Source organism: Paracoccidioides lutzii (genome assembly GCF_000150705.2).
Source record: "Paracoccidioides lutzii Pb01 unplaced genomic scaffold supercont2.22, whole genome shotgun sequence".
NCBI lineage: Eukaryota > Fungi > Ascomycota > Eurotiomycetes > Onygenales > Ajellomycetaceae > Paracoccidioides > Paracoccidioides lutzii.
In genome coordinates this window covers 569,505-591,748 of record NW_015440968.1, presented here as the reverse complement: position 1 = coordinate 591,748, position 22,244 = coordinate 569,505, and the positions used below count along the sequence as shown (strand labels likewise).

At 38.0% G+C, this 22,244-nt stretch overlaps 5 protein-coding genes across 5 annotated transcripts; 2 read left to right on the top strand and 3 right to left on the bottom strand.

The window, feature by feature from the left end:
- Positions 1-14,333: 14,333 nt before the first annotated feature.
- Positions 14,334-14,516, bottom strand: PAAG_12362 (hypothetical protein; the record flags this gene model as incomplete). The annotated part of the gene is made up of 1 exon (XM_015847860.1): positions 14,334-14,516. The coding sequence occupies one exon, from the start codon at positions 14,514-14,516 to the stop codon at positions 14,334-14,336; it is 183 nt and encodes a 60-aa protein (XP_015702551.1).
- Positions 14,517-16,046: 1,530 nt separating this feature from the next.
- PAAG_07232 (kinase domain-containing protein) lies at positions 16,047-17,069 on the top strand (the record flags this gene model as incomplete). The annotated part of the gene is made up of 1 exon (XM_002790950.2): positions 16,047-17,069. The coding sequence occupies one exon, from the start codon at positions 16,047-16,049 to the stop codon at positions 17,067-17,069; it is 1,023 nt and encodes a 340-aa protein (XP_002790996.2).
- Positions 17,070-17,630: 561 nt separating this feature from the next.
- On the bottom strand, positions 17,631-17,906 carry PAAG_12361 (hypothetical protein; the record flags this gene model as incomplete). The annotated part of the gene is made up of 1 exon (XM_015847859.1): positions 17,631-17,906. The coding sequence occupies one exon, from the start codon at positions 17,904-17,906 to the stop codon at positions 17,631-17,633; it is 276 nt and encodes a 91-aa protein (XP_015702550.1).
- Positions 17,907-18,547: 641 nt separating this feature from the next.
- On the bottom strand, positions 18,548-20,266 carry PAAG_07231 (ribonuclease T2; the record flags this gene model as incomplete). The annotated part of the gene is made up of 6 exons (XM_015846173.1): positions 18,548-18,694; positions 18,806-18,903; positions 18,995-19,225; positions 19,298-19,490; positions 19,579-19,873; positions 19,944-20,266. The coding sequence occupies 6 exons, from the start codon at positions 20,264-20,266 to the stop codon at positions 18,548-18,550; spliced, it is 1,287 nt and encodes a 428-aa protein (XP_015700608.1).
- Positions 20,267-20,988: 722 nt separating this feature from the next.
- PAAG_07230 (hypothetical protein) lies at positions 20,989-22,119 on the top strand (the record flags this gene model as incomplete). The annotated part of the gene is made up of 2 exons (XM_002790948.1): positions 20,989-21,097; positions 21,209-22,119. 2 exons carry the CDS (start codon positions 20,989-20,991, stop codon positions 22,117-22,119), a joined length of 1,020 nt encoding a protein of 339 aa, XP_002790994.1.
- Between the last annotated feature and the right edge of the window lie 125 nt (positions 22,120-22,244).

Here is a 22,244-nt window from a genome sequence, read left to right as displayed (position 1 = left end):
CTCTTCTCCCTCTTTGTTGTGAGTCTTTATAACTATTTAAAGTTCTCTTTACATCTAATTTTGCCTGCTGAGAGGCCTCTCAAGTGTTCAAGACCTTCACTTCTTGTAAAAGACTTATATCATTTTATGTAAGCTCAGTTCAATCTACTCATTTAACAAGATATTACTTTTTTCTCTGATAGATTTATTCACTTTAAATTTCCTCAATCTCAAACTCAGATTCTTCTGAGATCTCTATAGTGAGTGACTGTCAGTCAGTTTATCTCTGACTAGACAGAGAATCTGTCACTACAGCATGTAGAAGCTTTACATTAAAAACATTGTGAATGTCAGATGAGATGTTCAGTTGATAAGTATGAAATTCTATCTTTTCTAGCACAGTATATTAATTGTATTTTGCATTCAGCTTCTTGTACAGATGATTAGTTCTCATGTTCTCTAAGCTCAATCAGATCTTATCTTCAGATTGAAAGCTTGAAGCTGAGTCTCTTCATCTATTCATGTATTTCTCTTGAGATTACTGAGTATCTGTCATTTTTACTTGAGCTCACTTCAACACTTCATAGATCTTCCTCATATAATTATCTGCAAACTCAATAAGATTATATGATGTTTCAATGAGAGATGTATTGACTATATCAATAGAGAAGACATGAAAAAGATGTGTTAAAAAGAATGAGCTCATGTCTGTTGAGGCAGCATCTCTATTATTGATGATCAGCTCTGCTAGAGAGAGCTATTTACACCAGTCATTCTGTTGAAAGCTAATGTACTTATGTAGATAGATTTTCAGAGTTTGATTTATTCACTCTGTAGCTCTGTCAGTCTCTGAGTGATAGACTGTGAAGAGTCATCTCTTAATGCTTAATTTCTCACACATCTGAGTTCAAAATATGCTTGTGAAAGCTGATCCTTAATCTGATACTACTGTCTTAGAGATGTCATGTCAAGAGATAATGTTGCAAAGAAACACTTTAGTTACTATCTTCACATCAGTTTTCTTAACTGCTTTTAATATAACTCCCTTGATCAGTCTATTTATTATAATCATAATATTCATGTATTCTTTAAAGCTCAGTAAGTCTACAATAAAGTTCATGAAAAGCTTCTGCTGCATGTGTTCAGAAATGAGAAGAGGCTTAAGCAGTCTCTGATGTTAATCTCTTCATGCAGTGTTTGATCTACAAAGATGATAGTTCCTGATTATTCTTCTCACATCAGTGATATAGTCTGATCAGTAGAACTCATGTCTTAGAACTTTTGCCATTTGCTCTCACCCAGAATAACTGGTAAGAGATGAGTCATAAGTCTCATGCACTAACCTGGTTCAAAGAGGTTCAAAGTCTGGCACTCACTTATAATCTTGAAAGAGAAGCTCTCTGTTCTCATTTAAAGAGCACTCAAAGATAAAGATCTTAATGCTGAGTTCAGAAGAAAATCTGAATCTTTTCTCATGAAAAGTTTGCTTCAGATGCTGCAGAATCTTGTCATTTTTATGAATCTCATTTCACTGAGCTTAAAGAGATATCTCAGATTTCACACTGACAGTAGCCACTATTGATTTCATTCCAGGTGCCAGTACATTAAACTTAAGTAGTTGAGCTTGTCTCTGCTTGATTCTCTCATCATCAGCACTCTGTGACATGTTCTGCTCTCTTTGTGATAGAGTGTCTGATTCAGCATTCAACTTTCCTGACCAGTAATCAATTCTGAAGTTGAATTGATAGAGAATATTCATTCAACATAGCTATCTTTCATTTAGTCTGTGTGTAGTCATGAAGTATTTTAGATTCTTATGATCTGTGAGAATTTTGAATTTCTTTACACTTTGTAGCTCAGTATTTCATTTCTTTAAATACTCAATTATTGTTAATAACTCCTTATCATGAATCTTGTAGTTGCATTCTGCAGGTGAATGCTTATGAGAGAAGAAGGCACATGAGTATAGAATACTCTGCTCATCATATTGTAGCAGCACTTCTACTGAGACATAATCTGAGAAGTTCATTTTCAATATAGTCTCATGGTCAGGGTCAAATTGAAGTAGGATTGAAGCAGAGATAAACATTGATTTTAGATGCTTAAAAGCTTCCTCAGCCTTGCTTGTCCACAAAAAAGAAATATTCTTGCATGTAAGAATTGTCAGTGAGGTCATGATCTTTGAGAAATTCTTGATAAATTGTCTATAGAAATTGACAAAGCCTAAAAATCTTCATACATCTTTAAGAGTAGTAGATGTCACTTATTTCAAAACAGCTTTAACTTTCTCTGAATTCATTCATATACCCTTGCTCACTTCAATGATGAATTCAAGATATTTTGTACTGTTCATCTCAAACTCACTCTTTCTGATGTCTGCCTGCAGGCCTACTTTCTGTAGATATATAAGCATCTTTTGTACATGCTTGTGATACTCCTGTAAGCTTCTTGAGGAAAATATCAAGATGTCATCTAAATAGACTGAGCAGAAGTTATCCAGATATTCATGTAATGCTCAGTTGATATATTTTTGAAATGTGCTCAGAGCATTAGCCAAATCAAAGAGTGTAATCAGCCACTCAAATAGCTCATATCTAATTCTAAAGACTGTCATCTACTCATCACCTTCTGTGATTCAAATCTTGTGAAAAGCTGCAATAATGTCCAGCTTAGTGAATCATTTAGTCTGTTCAATTCACTGTAGAGTCTCACTAATTAATGATAGAGAATATCAATTCTTTCAGGTGATTTTGTTAAGAGCTTGATAGTCTACACAGAATCTTAGCTCATCTCTAGACTTCTTCATGAATAGTACAGAGGCAGCTGCAGGGGAGTTGCTTACTCTAATAAAACTCTTATCTAGATAATCTGTAAGAGTCTTTCACAAAGCTAGTAGTTTCTCTCAAGATATATTATATAATAAGCCTCAAGGGGGTTGTTCTGTACTATCATCAGTCTTTTTAATCAGTTCAATCTCATGATCTCTATCTGGGTTACAAAGTGAGGGTAGAGTGTCAGTAACTTCCTTATCAAATACATTCAAAAACTTATAATAATGTTCAGGCAGCTTTTCTCTAGAGTTAATCTTTGATTTCACTTCTAGAGTCTTTTGAATATCAGTCAAACTGACAGTGAAGATCTTGATGTTTCACTTCTCTCAAGTGCTCATAAGTCTAGAGAAGCTTATAGCAGAGATGGAAATCACATCAGCTTTTGCATTTGAACTAGGCTCTACCTCTATGCCACTCTCTTCAAATCTCACAATTCTTTGATGAGGGATCACAGTCACCTTTTGCTGGGTCAGCCAGAGGTCACCTAGATATATATCATGATCATGTAACTCATTCATCATGTAGAGAAAGGTCCATTCAGTTACATGACCATCTATATCAATTTGAATGCCAGTCACTATGCTTGTGAAGAGTCTCATGAAGTCTTCAAAGCTAGTCATTTTAACAGAGGGAATTTCAATGCACAGAAGCTTATGCTTGTTAACATAGAATTAAGAAATAAGATCATAGATATTACATTCACTGTCTATCATTGCTCTAGTTGAAAAGGCATTATCTACTAGAGCATTGACAGTGAAGAGTTTGAATATCATTTTAGATTTAAATCTTCTCTATTGCTTTCTCATAAGCTGCTTATTTTGCTCCTTTTGATGTCTTTTGATTGAAGCTACTTTTTTCTCATATCCTCACTCATATCTACATTGTTGTTGTCCAGTACCAGTTCAGGGATCACTTTAACTATCATGAAAATGGCAGAGCATCTGAGAGGTTTGAACAGACAGCTCTTAATCATATAATCTTCAGCTTCACATCTCAGGTACAGACCTTGCTCTCTTCATTGATTAATCTATGTCTAATTTATCAATTTGATGTGATGAGCACTTGGGGTCACAGCACCAGGAAAGAGATCTATCAGATCATCAGTGAAAGCTTAAGACTGATTTCATCAGTCAAGAACAACATAACAAAGTAGAGAGTGTGAATTAGATATCATATGATCTGAAGAAGATCTGCTCTTGTAATGTTTAGATCACTGTCTTAAAGTCTTAAGCTCAGAGAGTTGATGATCAACTAATCTAAGCTCCTTGCAGTAATTCTCATAGAGAGACAGTTTTCTTACACTCACCATGTCTTCTCTCAGCTCCATGCTTAGAGTGAATTTCAAATATCTCTTTTTAATATGATCATCTTATCTGTGACCATCAGCTTCCAGCAGTAGCTGATTAAATTCAGGCAGAAAGTCAAATAGAGCTCTTCTACTCTGTCATAAATTGTTGAGCTTTTGCATAGCCTTTTCCTGTCATGCAGAATCACTAAAGAGCATGTGTGTCTGCTTCAGTAAGCTCTCTACTGTGAAGTTGATCTTGTTCTTATTATTTTCAACTCAGGGGTAAACTTGAGCTGCTGTCATTTCTTTCAGTCTCAAGTACACATATCAAGCACATTCCTCATTATTACTTAAAGCTTTCTCATTGATCTTAAGTTTTGATTGAAGCTTTAGCTCTCACTGAGAGTAGTGCTTCAGATTAGAATCATCATACTTCTCACAGTCTGATAGCTTGATCTTTGATCTTCTAACTGCAATGAGTGATTGTGAATTTGATTGAGAGAGAATTGATGTTGAAGTGTTCAAAGCTTGTCATAGATTAGCTATTTCAGCTTGCTAAGCTGCTATTAAATCTCTGTTCTCACACTGGACCTGTTTCTGCTGTTGAAGAAAGATCATTCATTGTTGTTTGAAGCTACTAGAAGCATCTCTGCTCATTGCTTTGTATTGATTCATTTGTTGTACAAGTCTGCTGCTTTATCTCATTCAGCTAGACATTTTCAATGTTGCTCATTCATTTGTTAGCACAATTGCTAACTCAGTCTATTCATATATCAGTGCTATCACTGAACTTCATGATGCAGGATTTAAGACTCTCAATAGTCTATCATATGTCAGCATGTTTGCTGAGCTTCATGATATAGAATTAAGACTTTCAGTGGCCTATCAATGAAAGAAGTGAAGCAATTTATAATGTAAAGGGTTAAGCTCTAAGAACTAGAGGCTAGTCCTCCTATATAACAAGGATGAATTGCTTGAGAAAGGGAAGAAAAGAATGAGATGAGAACTTGAGCTTAAGCAAGCTCACATAGCATGATCACATGCACACATGCAAATGATAGCTGTTAGGCTCAGCGTCCGACCGAAGGCCGGTGCCCGGTTAGACTCGACATCGGATTAAGCTCGGCGCCCGATTAGGCCTAACCCACATCACGTGACCATGCGACCATGCGGGTCGCTCGATTAGGCCTAACCCATATCATGTGACCACACGATCATGCAGGTGGTTATAATCCATGCAGGCCCCCAGCACCCCCTTTTCATCCCATCAAGCTTAGTATTTTGTTATATAGCAGTTAGCAACACAGAGAGTCTTTCTTCTTATGCAGCTTGCATTCACTTCCTAACACAATACTAAGCTTCTCTTCTACCTTCTCACTCAGGTTTCAGCAGAGAACTTGAGTGTCTCAGTTGAATTAGAACCTGCTAGTTCAGAGTCTGACAACATGTCAGATCAACTGTCAAGACAACAGCACTGTTGAAGACAACAGCTCAATCCAACATCAGATGATCATCACAGGCTTTCAATCCCCTGGAAGGGGCTGAAAGGACTGGCAATATCTTCTAACAAGATCAACTGACCAATCACACATCTCAATTGAGAAATTCAGAGAGGCAATTCACTCAGACAGCAACTGTGTTTATAATGAGTTGACAATGATCTTCAATGACATCTTTGATGATGAAAAAACATTAAGAGATACAGTCACACATCTGAGAATGAAATGAGACAACACTACTAATCAGATCACTGTCAAGCAAAGTCAGATTGATGAGCTAATTGCTGAATGTGATGAACTTAGTCACACTCTGATTCACATGACAGTCAGCAATCAAGCAGCAAGTCAAGACATCACCTTCTCTGAGACTGCCAGAAGGTCTGTCAAGATTGATGACTCAAAACATCTCACTGACAGCAAGGAGCTGAAATTTGAATACTGGCTCTCTCAGATGAAGAATAAGCTCTGAGAGAATGCTGACCACTACTCTATCAAACACATGAGAATAGTGTACATTGAAAACTGGACTGATGAGGACACAGCACATCACATTGCACTCTGTATGAAAGAGAATCACTTCAAGTGATATCACAGAAGAGATGTTTGAGCATCTCAAGTCAATATATGAGAATGCTAACAAGCTGCAAAATGTCAAGAGTGATTATCACAAGCTGATTATGTGCAATGAGAATAATTATCATGAATTTGTCACAAAATTTTTACACCTGACAGGGGAGATCAAGATTGTCAGAGAGGACTACAAGACAGACTTCAATGACAAGCTGTCCTTTGATCTTCAGAAGATGGTAGCAGTAGTCAATGTGATCACTGATACATATGCTGAGTTTCAGAAAATCTGTGTGCAGGCAGCTCACATCCTCCAGACAATCAATGTCACTCAGAAATCAAAGAGCTCATGAGAAAATGAGTCTAATATCTTCAAGCAGAACACTCTGCAGATCATCAACAGTCAAACACCTTCTAGCATCTCTGCAACAAAATCCTCTACTGTGAAGAAGGTCTTGAGCTCTTATTCAGATATTCAGTGCTACTACTGTAAGGAAAAAGATCACATTGTCAGAAACTGCTCTGCAAAGCAGAAGTCCCAGCAGATGATTGCTGAGCTCACAGAGAATGATGCCCTTGAGTCTTCAGCAGACTCAGAAAAAGAGTGAGCCTGAGAGAAGACTCCATCTCAGATAGTTCAATAGTCTGTGAGAGATTTGAGATGAAGGACTTGATTGAGAGGAAAAGCTTTAATGTATCAATCAAATTAGCCTACAATGGAATTGCTACTTCTACAAATTCTCTTGCTGATACTGAAGCAAATGAAGTGAATTTTATTGATACTCAATATGCCATAGAACTGGCAAGATTCTTTGATAGAAAGTTTCAAGAACTCTCATTCAAATGCCACATGAAGGGATACAATGGTGCCCCTGGTGAGGTAATAGACTGCACATTGACTCTAAACCTCTGGATGAATGACTGGAGATTTCAGAATGTCCCTCTGCTGATAACAGACCTAGGCCAGCACCCTGTCATCCTGGGATGAAAGTGATTGACAGCACAGGATATATGACTTGATGTTAAAAATCAACACCTGGTTTGACTGAGTGAATGATCTATCCCTGAACAGGTGATGAAGCTGATGTTGAAGATAGTACCCTGGTCAGTACTGAAGCACCCAGACCTCAAGCCTGAGCATCAGACAGATGTGGAATGAAGAGAGATCAAGCTGGATGAGGAGATCAGACAGGAGCATCAGGCTTGGCTCTGCAGATTGAAAGGGATCAGCTCAGTTGTGATGCCTGAGATGAGGCAGAAGCTGACCTGGGAGAAGACAGCATCACAGATGATGAATATGAACTTCATTGAGACTGCTTCCTTCCATGATTATATGAAGAACAAGAAGTCAACAGTCTTCATAATCAGTCTGTATGAAATTGATAAACAGCTTGAGGAGAAGTGAGATTTAGTGAGAGCTGAGAATGAGTCTGATGAGGAGCTGATCAGCAACTTATCAGAATGATTGAAAGACCAGAAGAACTGCTTCTCAAAGAAAGCATCAGATGAACTGCCCCCCCTACAGAAGAATGTTGATTTTAAAATAGAGCTTCAGCCTGATGTTGACCTCACTCAGAGCATTGGACATGCACCTCTCTATAAGATGAATCTAGAGGAACTAGAGGCAGTGAAGACCTACCTTGAAGTCAATCTAGCAAAGGATTTCATCATCTCAAGTTCAGCCCTCTACACCTTCTCAATTCTGATTGCCTGTAGTGGGAAGAAGCTATAATTCTGTGTTGACTTTCACAAGCTGAATGCTATAATCAAACAAGATCAGTATTCCTTGCCCCTGATAGATGAGCTGATGAACTGACTCAATGAGGTGAAATACTTTACAAAGTTGAACATTCAGCAGAGGTTCCATTGCATCTGAATGGACCCTGAGTCTGAGGATCTAATCACCTTTAGAACTCACTACAGGATCTATAAATATTGAGTGGTCTCCTTTGATCTTACAAATGCCTCTGCCTGCTTTCAATGATTTGTTAACAGTATCTTCTTTGACTATCTGGACAAGTTTATGACAGTATTCATGAATGATCTTCTAATCTATAGCAAGAATCTGGAGGAGCACAAGCAGCAGGTAAACTCAGTGCTAGACTGACTAAAAACAGTGAGTTTGCAAGTCAGCATTCAGAAATGTGAGTTTGCAGTTCAGAGGACAAAATATCTAGAGTTCATCATCAGTACAGAAGGGATTGAGGCAGACTCAGAGAAGACAGCTGTCATTGTGAGATGACAGGTCCTCATCACAGTCAAAGAAGTTCAGTCATTTCTAGAATTTGGCAATTTCTACTGACAATTCATAAGAAACTACAGCTGAATTGCAAAGCCACTGTATCAATTGACAAAGAAGACTACTTCATTTGTGTGGACATCAGAATGCAAATCAGTCTTTGAAAAACTGAAGAGACAGCTGGTGAAGACTCCAACACTGCATTACTATGACTCTGAGTGAGAGACTCATATTGAGACTGACATTTCTGACAGAGTAGTGACTGAGATACTAAGTCAAAGATTTGAAAATGATCTTTGACACTCAGTAGTCTTCTATTCAAAGACAATGAACAGTGCAGAGCTTAATTATGAAATTCATGATAAGAAAATGCTGACAGTAGTCTGAGTCTTACAAGAATGATGAGCAGAGCTTGAGAGACTACAATGAGAGAAACAATTCAAGATTCTCACTGATCATCACACACTGAAATACTTTATGACTATCAAGAAGCTGAATGCATGTCAAGCCTGCTGAGCAGAGTTTCTCTCCTGTTTCTACTTTGAGATCAAGTATTGACCAGGCAAGGTCAATCTGCTAGCAGATGCACTGAGCAGGCCTGAGCAGATTAGAAGGCAACAGAACAGCTGTATGCAGATTCTTCTAGAATCAGAGACTCTTGACTCTCAGATCACTTCCTCTACAGACATTGCTAGCATCAACTCCTCAGAGAAAGAGAGCATTGCTGAATGCATAGTGTCTCTAAACAAGACAGTCACCTCAATTGAGCCCCTGCAGCAGCAGGCAGATAATGAGAATAGTCCCTATACAATGAAGGACAATGTGCTACAATACAATGAAAGACTAGTGATGTCTGTTCAGGAAAAAAAAAACTCTGATAGTCAAGCTACTGCAGGAAATTCATAATCAAGCTTCAACAGCACACTCTGAAGGACAAAAGACTCTGACCCTGGTGCAATCACACTATTGATGAGTCACCTGGTGAACAGATGTCCTACACTATATTCAGAACTGCCATGTGTGCCAGATCAGTAAAATTTCAAGAGATAAGACTTCTGATTTGCTAAAGCTATTATCAATACCAGAACAGACATGACAGCATATTGCAATGAACTTCATGAACATGCCAAAAAGCAAAACAGATTATAATGTCATTTTGATCATAGTATGTCAGCTAAGCAAGAAGACAATCTTCATTTCAATCATCTGAGAAGTTACAGTCCAGGAGCTGGCCTGACTATTCATTCAATTCTACTATTCATACAATGGAGTGTCTGACTCAATTGTCTCTGACTGAGGTCTCCAGTTCATATCAAGCTTTTGAGATGAGTTTACACAGATTCTGGGCATAAAACTGAAACTCTCAACAGCACATCATGCACAAACTGATGAACAGACAGAAGTGGTGAATCAATACATTGCCATCTGTCTTCACCTCTATATCAGTTACTACCAAGACAACTGGGATGAGTGACTGCTCATTATAGATCATGCCTCCACAGCTATCTCAAATGCTTTCACAGGAATCTTCTCCTTTCTCACAGCAAATGAATATAAACTCTGAATGTCATTTGACTGATAATCACTGATGAAGAAATTGAACATGAATGAGAAAAGAAATTGAGAAGCAGCAAGAAGCTTCATTCACTGAATGAGAGAGATCTGAAATCAGATGAGTAAAGACATAAAGACAGCACAGAAACAGATGAAGAGGCAGACTGACAAGCATCATTGAGAGTTTGACTTTGCAGTAGGAGATTTTATTTATCTAATATTGAAATCATACAAGATGAATCAATCAAGCTGTAAACTGGCAGAGCAGAATGTCAGTCTCTTCAGAATCCTGGAAAAGATGAGCAATGTCTACAAACTGAACCTTCTCATAACAATGAAGATTCATTCAATCTTCTCCTCAGACAAGCTACACAAGGACTTCAGAGACTCTCTATCTGGCCAGACTATCAGATCACCAGACTCAATTGAAATAGATGATGAGAATGAATGAGAAATAGATTGTATACTGGCCAGTAGAATAAGCTGGAGCAAGCTGCAGTACCAGGTGTGCTGAAAGGGGTTTGATGAGAATTCTTCATGATATCTCACTCACAACTTCAAAGGATCACCACACGCCATATGCGACTTCCATGAGGCTAACCCTACAAAAGCTGGGCCCTCAAGGTGACTAGATGAGTGACTGAAGGCATGGAAGACAGACAGCTACCTGAAGAACAAGATTGATGATGACCTACCGGCATGAGGACATGCCTGCCCCTAGACTGGGGGGTGATGTTAGGCTCAGCGTCTGACCGAAGGCCGGTGCCCAGTTAGACTCGACATCAGATTAAGCTCAGCGCCCGATTAGGCCTAACCCACATCATGTGACCATGCGACCATGCGGGTCGCTCGATTAGGCCTAACCCATATCATGTGACCACACAACCATGCAGGTGGTTATAATCCACGCAGGCCCTCAGCACCCCCTTTTCATCCCATCAAGCTTAGTATTTCATTATATAGCAGTTAGCAACGCAGAGAGTCTTTCTTCTTATGCAGCTCGCATTCGCTCCCTAACAATAGCTAGGCTGAGTCAGCCAGCCAGAGCAAATCTAGAAGTTCAACCTCTTATAGATACTTTATATTTATTTTTTATCTCTTTAAAATTTGATTTGAAAGAGAGTTTTAATAAAAATTTGAAGTTGAGAATTTATCTTTAAAGAACTTATTCTTTTTAGTCTTGTAATCTGTATTGAAGTGTATAAAGCTTTGATAAATATTATATTAGATATCAAAGCACTTCTTGCATTTTCAACTTTTCTTTTTAAGTGCTGTTGATATATTATTATGTGAATCTTTTCTTCAAGTAGTACTCTTTTATTATATAGTTGCACTTCTTTGAAATATTACTTTTTACAATATTTAATTTTGTGATAAAAGTATTTATTAAATTTAAAATATTCATCTTCTACTCTAATCTTTAAACTCTGATTTCTAAGTTCTGATCTTTAAAGTTATAATTTTTAAAATTAAAATATTCTTCTTTTAATTTAATTTTTATAAAATTTTAAATTTATTTATTTTATTAGTTTTTTTTTCTAATAAATTTATTTTTTTATTATAAAGAAATATTAAAACTATATTCAATAATTTATTTACTATAAAAGATAATAATAAAAATTAAATAAAATTAAATAAAATTTATAAAAAGATAATAAAAAATATTTATCATATTAAAAAATAAAAAATAACATATTATAACTATATATATCTATTTATAAAATTTTTAATAAAAATTAAATATTATTATTAATAAAAATATTTATTTTAATAAAATTTAATATTTTTTTAAAAGAAAAAATACTTAATATTAGAGAATTTATAAAAACTATTATAATATTTAAAAAATATTATAAAAAAATTAAAAAATATAAATAAATAAAAAAAATAAATAAAGATTATTTTATTATATATTGAAAATATAAAAAAAATATATTATTAAAAATATTTTTTTATTTTTATTAAGTTTTTAAAAATAAATTTATAATAATACTTTAATACTTTATAATAAATAAAATAATTTTTTTTCTATTTTATTCTATAAGATTTTAAAGAATTTAATAAAATTATAGAGTAAAAAAATAATATATATATATATATATATATATATTATTAAAATAACTCTGAAAAAATTATAAATTATAATTTTACTAGATTAAAATTTATAAATAAAAATCTATTAAAATTTAAAAAAAAATTAATAAATATAATATTTTATAATTTAAAAATATTATTTTTTAGTTAACTTTTTTTTATTAAATTTATTTTTAATAATAAAAATAAAAAATATAAGTGTTATTATTTATAAAAAGTTAATAATATAACTTTATAAAAGTTATATAATAAATATACTACTTAATACAGCTTTAACATTTTTTATAATAAAGTAAATTCATTAGAAGAAAAAAAATAAATAAAATAAAAATTAAAAAAGTAGATAAATATAAAATTTTATAAAAATTAAAATTAGAGAAGAATATTTTATATTAAGTAAATAATTTAAATCTAGTATAATTTTAATTATTAAAGATAATATTATTTAAATATTAATTTATTATAAATAATCTTTATAATTATATTAAATAAAAATATAAAAATATAATTATTATTATTATAATATTATAAAATATAATAAAGTAATAATATTATAAAAAATTATTTCTATTTTATAAAAAAAGTAATAAAATTAAAAAAATATTATAATTATATATAATATTATTAATTTATTTTTTTATAATTTTTTTTTTTATTTTTTAATTAAAAAGTAATTAATAATTAAACTTTTTAACAATTAAAATTATTTTAAAATATGATATATTTAATCTTCAATACTATTTATAACTTGATTTCAAATTCAGTTTATGATTATAGTATAAATGAAAGATTTTTGCAATAACTTCAATTAATCAGTATCATGTCATTTTATCATACAATTGAAGAAGTATATATATAAATAAAGGGTACTTTTTACTCGTTAGGCACACGCTGTGGTAGAATTTCAATTGTTATTTCTAGTCATCTGTACTTAACTCACTTAACTTGCTTCTTATATGAAATTAGTCTTAAATATAGCAGAGATGATTTGAATATTATATTACTTTTATCTGGCTTTTTATTATGAAAATCAGCGTTTGACACTCAGGTTTATCAAGATGATGAGCCATTATGGAGATAGGAAATGGTGAGGAGTTCTCTATAAAGTTGAAGGAGTGTGAATCAACAGAGAGCTGGGCTCAGTTCCTCTGGTAATATAATGAACGCTGTGCGGCCTCTTTGGTTGTGATGTGTCACGTGATATATCTTGAAGTGTTTGTGTTTGTTGGAGGGGTTTGATCAAATTATCAAGGCCGGTAAATATGGGATGGTCAGTGTCACCATTATGAAGAAGTGATATCAGGACATATCTGCGGCAAATGAGAAAGAGAAGTAAAAATGCAAGAGATCTAGGGGCAGATTTTAATGTGAAGGAGGCCTAATCAGAGAAGAAGCTCAGGCTCTTCTTATTTCATCTGGTGAGGATGTTGAGCTCTAGTTGAGAGGCTACGTGTAAGATAAACAGGACAGACGCAACAAGTTATGGAATGTCACCCACCACGCAGGTCTCCAAGATATCAAGGTACTATATTCTTCTAATTACTGCTACTCTAAAGTCATCTTTGTGTTATGAATTTGGCTATCTAAACATACTCGATTATTTTTATGAATGAAAACTCATCTTCTGTCGCATAGTTACCTGAGGCGCTCGCCAAGTGTAAGCCAAAAAAAGGAAGTTTGATATGCTGCTCCTTGGATTGGCCGTCTGTCATAGCGCTTCATCGGCAGCCCCTCTGAAGTTCGGACTCTGTTACCTCCTTAGCTTCGCATTTCAAGCAGTCGTTTTAGATCCGCCGCTTACTTTTACCATTTTAGGTGTGCATGCAGAAGCCAGCTAAAATCTACAAGGATAAACTGTTCATACAGTGATGCCTAACGGAAGAATGCTCTGATATTGTCATGTAAGTGCGGCCCAATGTAAATCACAGTGTCTTGGTGCAAAGGCTATTGGACAAACATTCCAGTCTTGGGCATGTGCTTGTCAAAGTTAATGCCTAAGATAGAGAGGGCACTGCTTGCCAACCTCATCAACAAAACAAAGAAGAGAGGCTACTAACCTAGTCAACAGGTATATATAACAGCAGCGCCAGAACCATTCAGCCGAATTGCTTGAAGTTGCACCAGTCAGCGTTTCCAAATCTATGGTGCCAGATTGAGACCTAATAATGAGTGACCCTCTTCTTCACCCCGAGAAGTTTCTCTGCAGGGAGCAGACCTGCAGAGAGGGGGATATATGACTCGGAGAACCCTTTCGTTTTTGCTCATTAAACCAATAGCGTACGTCACTCATATGCACTGTGACTGAGAGGCACCTCATCACTTTCAGCTTGGAGGTGGAAGCTCCGCAGGGATTTGTCAGTTGGTGAAATCTTATTTGAATTGCAGCCTGAGAGCTTTACACCGGTTGACAGAGAAACCGCGCCTCCAGCAACTTTAAATATCCATTGGTATCTGCTCGATGACATTTTGATGCCGAGGACAACATCATAATCGCCCAGAGAAATAAATAATATAAAAACCCCAATTTAAACCACACGGAACTTCAACGAGTTAGTCACTTGCAAGGTCAGAATCCGCCGCGATCTAAGAATTAGTTAAGAACTATTTTGTTCATTTTGGCTCTAACAGTTTGGATAGAAAACAATATGTGCCAACGTCTTTTGACAAAAATTGTCCATGAATGCCAGCATGTAGTCGACTCACCTGGAGACGTCATTGAATACCTGGATTGCGGCAGTTGTGGGACGGTTTTCAAAAAATTCTACTTGGGCCAGACGACTAAAAGGAATCCTTGCCCTGACTGCATTGTTCGGAAAGCTTGGGTGAAAGTAGAGGGACAGTGGCAGAAGGCATAAACTTGAACTGGTTGTGTTGTTTCTGGAGGTGTATTGTTGTCGCACTATTTTGAATATCGACCGATGCCGTACGACCGCGTACCTGTCAGAGTGGGAATGAGGAATATCGTACAGCTTTGCTGCAGCTCAATTGCTTGAAATTGGTTAATTTTTGCTTCAACTGCTAATATGGAATTTTTCTTTCCATTATGGAAGTGTGTTGATGAAGGCGTCACGTAATGGTGAGGTATACTTAAAGCGACGAAGTTTGGTGTTGACGTATCGCACGAACTTAGCCACTTGTTAAGTGTGTTTGTCTTGCATGTCTTAGGGATTTTCTCATACTAAACTAATGTATGGTGCAAAGTGGCCGACTTGCTTATTCTGGACAGCTCGTTTCGGTTATTGGAGCAAACTTAACTAACTCTGTAGTTTACTTGTTAACTAGTTAACATAAGTGATCTCTGAGTTGGCCACATCACTGAGCCGATCCCGTTTTCTCTCTCAGCAAATTACCAACATTCAAATATGAATTTCTCAATTATCATGAAGAATCAAACTTCAAATAAAGAAGGAAAACTTCTTCTAGCTAACAGAGCATATAAAACAGATAAATCAACAGCATCTGAGCCGCTGCAAAGATTCGTAATGTTTCTCACTCTACTCTTGTCAATTGACTACATGATCAATTCTTACATATAAATTCTCAATCAATCTATCAAAAACTGATCTCTATTGAAGAAGAATCTTTAGCTTAATAAATAATATTTATAAATCGATGAGACTACTGAGTCTCAACCACAAAAGCAGGAAGCACCACAGTGTAGTATATGTGAGATTACTGAACATACTGCCTGTGCATGCTCTAGGTGTACAAGAAATAATTCATAATATAATTAATCTTATTTTCTTGATAGTTGAAGCTTGAAGGCATCTGATCTTGACTCAAGTCAAAAAAAGTGGTCCGTTTGCTTGTCTGTTCCACTCGCTTGCTAGTTACGTTAACTAAGTTAGTTAACTAACTTCAGTTTCAAAATTCCCAACCTCGTAGAATTTGTTCTGCAAAATCTGTCGTCAACTTGACATCCGGCTACTCCGGCTACCTCCACCTTTCGTCAATTTGGAACCACATTTTCGGCAATTTCGGGCATTACCAGTGCTATGAGCCTCGAGTGCCAGCTGGATGATTTGTTCTGGGTCAGCGAGGGAGCCAACTGCTACGTGTACGAGGTGAATCCTCTCATTGTCGTAAAGGTACCGAAAGCTGGGGACCAAGAGAGAGAACAGTTCCGCAAAGAGGTTGAGATCTTCGACATTCTCTCACATCATCCACCATGTCCCTATGTGATATCCTGCTTCTTGCACACCAACGATTGTATCTTTCTTGAATATATGAGAGATATCTGCCTTTCCTGGCGAATTCAACAAAATCACATCCGGGACCATGAAACAATGCGGGTTATTAGCGTGGAAAAATTTGAGCCACTCCACCTGCGAAAGTCATGGATGAGTGATCTTTCTCATGGCGTCGCTTTTCTCGAGTCTCTAAACCTTGCGCATGGTGATCTTAGACCTGAGAATATTCTGCTTGATCGCAATCACCTTAAGCTTTCAGATTTTGACAGCACCTCTCACATTGGATCACAATTCGAAACTTGCATTGCTCCATACGGTCGACTGCTTGGTAGTGAAGGTGGACCCTTCCAAGGAACTGCAGGCCTACTTGGCCCACGAACAGAGCAATTTGCACTTGGTTCATTATTCTATCTAATAAACTATGGATTTGAGGTTTATGGTGATCAATGTTTTGGCGATGATCCCTCTGGTAAGGAGCATGGGTCTCTTGTCATGGATCTGCTACAAATGATGATATTTCCAGATTTGAACCAGGAGCCAATGATTGACTCCATAATCAGAAGATGCTGGTTCGGCGAGTACAAGACAGTGGCAGAATTGGCAGCAGATACAAAAAAGCTATGCAGCATAGGCAGTGAGACTTCCAGAGGCAATATTGAAGGGGTTAAGCGTTCGGCACCCATATCTGTGGACGACTTCTCATCACAGAGGAAATTGTGTGAGGATTTAGTCAGGTGTGGAATACCTAAGGCTCTCTCTTTGCAGAATCCCCGACAACTTGGGCTCCCAATAAAACGAAGGCACGTGTGTTGGGAACTACTATGGTAGTGAAGGCATTGCAGTGCAAGGAAAACAAGCAGAGCAATTAATCAGAGATTGGCACAGAAAGATAAAACAGATATGAGCAGTGTCGTCTTTTATGTTTAGTAATGAGTGACTTTACCCAATGCATGAGATATATATAAGCCAGATGGTTTCATCAAAGTGATTTGATAACATTTGAATATAATGTCCTTCAATGTTGACAACAGCAAGGCACACAATGCCAGAATTTTGTCAGGAATTATCACTAGATATTCCTCCCCAGTATTCAAACCAGTGTGAAAGAGAAATGGGTTTTAAGTTCTAATCGTTCATTTCACTGAACTCATCTATTGTGTCTGAGATATATTAAACAATAGCAAACAAGTTTCATGTATATACAGTTGCAACGTTAGGTTCCACTATTTGGTCTTTGAATGATAACTGTAGACGTGTACAGCTGTAGCAGTCTACATATAGACATATAGATAATACCACCTGCTGTGCTCGCCCATGGGCATCAAGATCTCTTTTTAAGGCCTTCTTCACTGACATCTGTAGCTGTAGCACCTTTGGGTATATTCTCATTCAACAGCATCTACATTTTGGAGGCCTTAACTTTCGAGTTGGTGGGGCGCGGTCCTTCAGCTTGGCAGAATACCACTGTAGAGTCACCTTAATCTGCTGGAAGCAGGAGGGTTTCTCACTTGAGGCTTCCCTGCAGGGCCTGAGGTCTGGCGCAGCTGAATCTGGAGAATACATCTCATCTTCGATCTGCAGGTTACCTAGAAGATCTTCACTTGAATGAAGAGTGCCTACCTTGGATCGCGCCGGCAACACTTGGGCTAGAAGGTTCAACATCATCCTGGGTTGATAGGATTGGAACAGCTCATGTCATTCATCTTCACAACCTTCAAATACTCCAGCTCAGCATCAAACTTATTCAGTGAAGTGTTCAATACTTAACCCGGATCTGACTCTCAAGGTAATTACGGGCATCTCTACAGGAAGAAAGATGGGAGAAGGGAAGTGACTGAGTAAACAGTGATTCAGAGATGAATTGTGCGGAGAGCAAAGGGCCTGACTGAGAAAGATGATCAGGAATAGAGTGCTTGATGAGAAGAGGCTTGAGAGGCTTGAGAAGAAGCGAAGAGGACAGAATGACGAAGTTTATATCTACAGTCATGCTTGTAGAAAAGGAAATTGTAGCTGATGAGAGTTAAACTTCAAAGTGTATATTGTTTATCCTCTCACGTTCAAATCAACTAGGAAATCATACTCTCCTCATCAGTGAGGGCTAAGAAATCAGTTCCAGAGTCTCTGGAATTGAAAATGTTTCTTGCTCTCTAATAATGAATATTATTGCTAGAAGGAAAATGTATGTATATATGTTTAGAGATTGCGGTGATATCCTCATTCACGCCGAAAACCCTGAGAATAAACCAAAGCAGCATAGTCGTGTAGTAAAACCAACAAAAATCAAAGTGTATGAAGAACTTCAAATTCTAAACCTCACGCCAGTATATCTCTAAAGGTAGCAGGTGTCGCTGTCGCCCTTGTGATTCATATATAGACCCCTGAACTCGTCGTTTCGGGACACTGTCGGCGTAAAATACGGTTTTATCATTCAGAGATAGTTTGTCATCAATTGACTGGAGTAATTCATGTAATGATTTAGTATGTGTTTAACAAAATAACCACGTCATTAAATTAAATTTTTGGGAAAAATATGGCATGGAAAGAAAGGGACAGAATGAACTTACCGTGAAAGCCGTTGGCTCATCTACATCTGCATCACAAACGAAACCATCATCACCATTGAAGGCGCAAAGGCCCTTACTTGATTCGAGAAAGAAGGAGTCTGTTTGTATGGGGTCATAGATTAGATACTGGAAACTATATCCAGTAGCAACATGATGCAAAATTAAGGATATAATGATTTGGACACGAACCTTCGGAATCCAGTAACGTGCGAAACGTTGCGCATGTCCCTGACACAAACCAATAACCGCGACTGATGATACAGCCATGTTGTTTTCCCGAGTATTTGACCATCAAGTTACCCTTCCCAACAAACGGGATTCCAATTGGAGGCACCCCAGTTGGCTGGGGAATGGTTCTGCTAGGGGATTTCTTGGGCTTGTAGCGGATTCCTTGTTGAGGACAATTAGATGATCCTCCGACTTCAGGTGCTCACACCATATTAGTAAACGAAAGGTTTTCTAGAATGCTGGTTTGGAACTAGATGAGCAAACCTGGAGCTGCGGGGACGAATTCGCCTGACTCAAACGGCCCAGCAACGTTGTAATGGTAAAATAACTCATTGAGTGCGCCATTTCGACATCTGACAACTACATCCACGCCATGTACAGTCTTTAAAGCTTTCTCAATAGCATCGAGTTCATATGTTTCCGTATCTGATGGGTGGATACCAGCGGCAGAAAGGATCTAGGTGGTTATAATATATATAGGTCAATAGGGGAAACCCAAACTTAATCTCAAGCCATCTTCAGGGATCCCCCCTCGACGAACTCACATCGTAAGAAGGCAATCCAAGAAACAAATTAACTGTTTTCTGAAAATATGACACAACCTCCTGCTGCGGCACGTAATCCGGGTAGCACTTGGGCTCCAGGGTACTAACGCAAGTCCCATGCTTATTCCACTCATGCTCCCATAGATTCTCATCATCGCCACGGAAATCCTTCCAGTACGTTTTCATCAAGTCCAAGAGTTCGACTCGGCCACTCTCCCCGATGATTGATGATATATTATTAAAGCGGCGATTGGCATCACAGAACTGGTCATAACTCCCATCGCAATGATCTGGCCTGGAAGACGATAAAGTGTTAAATCAAATATTGCTTTTCCTAGAAGATAGAAGTTAAACGGAAAGCTTACCAAAGCCCATGGATTGTCCATTCCTCTGCAGGGCCAGTTGGAGGATCCGCGTCCCAAAACTGGGTTAGCAATAGCTGGCCGCCAGGATAATTGAAGCAACACCTGTCTTGCGAGGTAAAATCAACTCTGCAGCTGAGCTGCGGTGGATTTGGACAAGACTGGAATTCTGTTACTTTTGCTTCTTGGCGGATTGGCTGGTCATTCAAGAGCTGGATTTGTGAGGTTCCTAGCGCAAATTGCAGCACTGTTCTTGGAGAGGGAAGGTTGACATTTGGCAAACGTGAAACTATGTCAAACGCACTCCGGAATGTCTCTTTCATCATCACGATGTTGTATGTGTGTATAACTAACTATCTCTGGGCACCAGATATTTGATTGAAGATGTCTTCAAGACTTTGGCGGATGAAGTTAGCAAGGTCAGGCAGCTTCCGCGAATTAGCTGCATGATGGACCACCAGGAACTCGATTGGTTCCAAGGCTGGAGCCAATCAAAGTGGATGGAACCTGCTGAAGAATGAGTCATCTCCATCCATAAAATGACGCGAAACGACGAGGTGGTATCTGCTATCTAGTGAATACATTATTCCACAAGTAGTCAACAAACCGAAACCACCGTACCCCTGCTGGAGGGTTCGTCGGGAGGATCATAACCATGCAAGATGAAGTCAAGGTAATCTATTGGTTGGCTTGCCGCCTAGCGATTGGCTAAGCGCTGGTGGTTAGCCGAGGCATTGAGGCAACGACTTCAATGACCTTGCTATATCTTTGCCGGAACCATGCCCCACACAGCATGCAGCTTGACAAATGATGGAACTGGTAGTTTCGCCTGGTGCGGCGGACTTATGCCGAGCCTAACATTTCGGACGTGCCTACGAGCCCGATAATCGTTTAGCTCTCCATTTGAAAAGATATAAATATATCATCCGTGGAACGACACATGAGACATTAGAAAAATTTCTGGAACAAAATATCACATATTAAAAATTAAAAGTATTCTGAAGGTTGAGAAACCAAGAGAAGGGGAGTGGAAACAGAATATTCGAAGATGAACCCCCCTGCCCACACGCAAGCATTCGAAGATGCGATCAAGATTACACCCGTGTCTTCTCATACCTACTCAGCTAACCTCGCTAGGGAATGGGCTGTTGGAAATGGTATGTTTCTCCTATCGAAAGAAATTGGATCAACAGATGATAGACATATCATACGGCTTTCCCGAAGCAAAATTGAGCAAATTGACTGCTGCTAAACTCAAATTTCGACAGCGGCAAATGGGGGTTATATAACCGCGATCCTATACCGGCTAGCAATAACCCATTTCCAGAACGCCCATCCAACTCACCACTCCTCCCAACCAAGGCCAATCAATATGCAATTGTCTTTCCTCCGGCGATCTCTTGTGGGGCCAGCTTTCCTAACAGTACGTGATGTAAAGTTAGGTGCAAGGATATCAACGATACAAGTGACGATGAGTCAAGCGGACTCATCATTCCCCACGGGATCCCGGGGTAGAAAAATTGACAAAGTCACCGGGTTCGTGACGATCTCGGACCCAGTGTCAGAAGCCGGCGTATCAGCGCCGTGTAGTTGGACAGTATATCCGCCACCGCCAGACTCCAAGGCCCCACAATTCTCACCAGGCCACAATGGGCAACTCGTTCCCGGCAGTCCCTGGAAGAAAACGATTTTGTGTTACCCTGAATTCCGGCGCGCATCGAGCAACTCGGAATTTTGGGAACCAGTAGACCCTCGATTAGACGAACGACGAGCTATCACCGATCAGTGGGCTAGACTACGACCAAATGGGCCAAAAGGGGGTTTGGGAAGATGGACCGGTGAAGCCTTGGCGTATCTTGTGGATATTTTTCCTGTTGCATTGGGCAATTTAGAAATCATGACGGCTAAGGAAATGGGAAGTGAACCGCCATTCTGGTTCCCAACCATTGTGCTACACATCGATTTCAAGAAACCGCTGCCAAAAGGTGGAGTGGAGTGGCTGTACAGTCGAATCACAACGAAAGTTGTCCGTAACGGCAGGACAGATATTGAGGTAGTAGTGATGGATGAGCAAGGGGATGTAGTTGCTCTTGCGACTCAGTTGGGGCTGGTGGTGGGATCGAATCGCAACACTGGCGAGAAAGCAGGAGGGAGCCAATCACGAACCTCAAATCTCTGATAATTCTCGATAAATACTAGCCTTCAGAAAATGTTTTGAAGCGTAGATAGATAGATATATACATTATAACATATTCGATCCGCAAAATATGATCATTAACCAATTTCATATGTCTAATGCCGCTA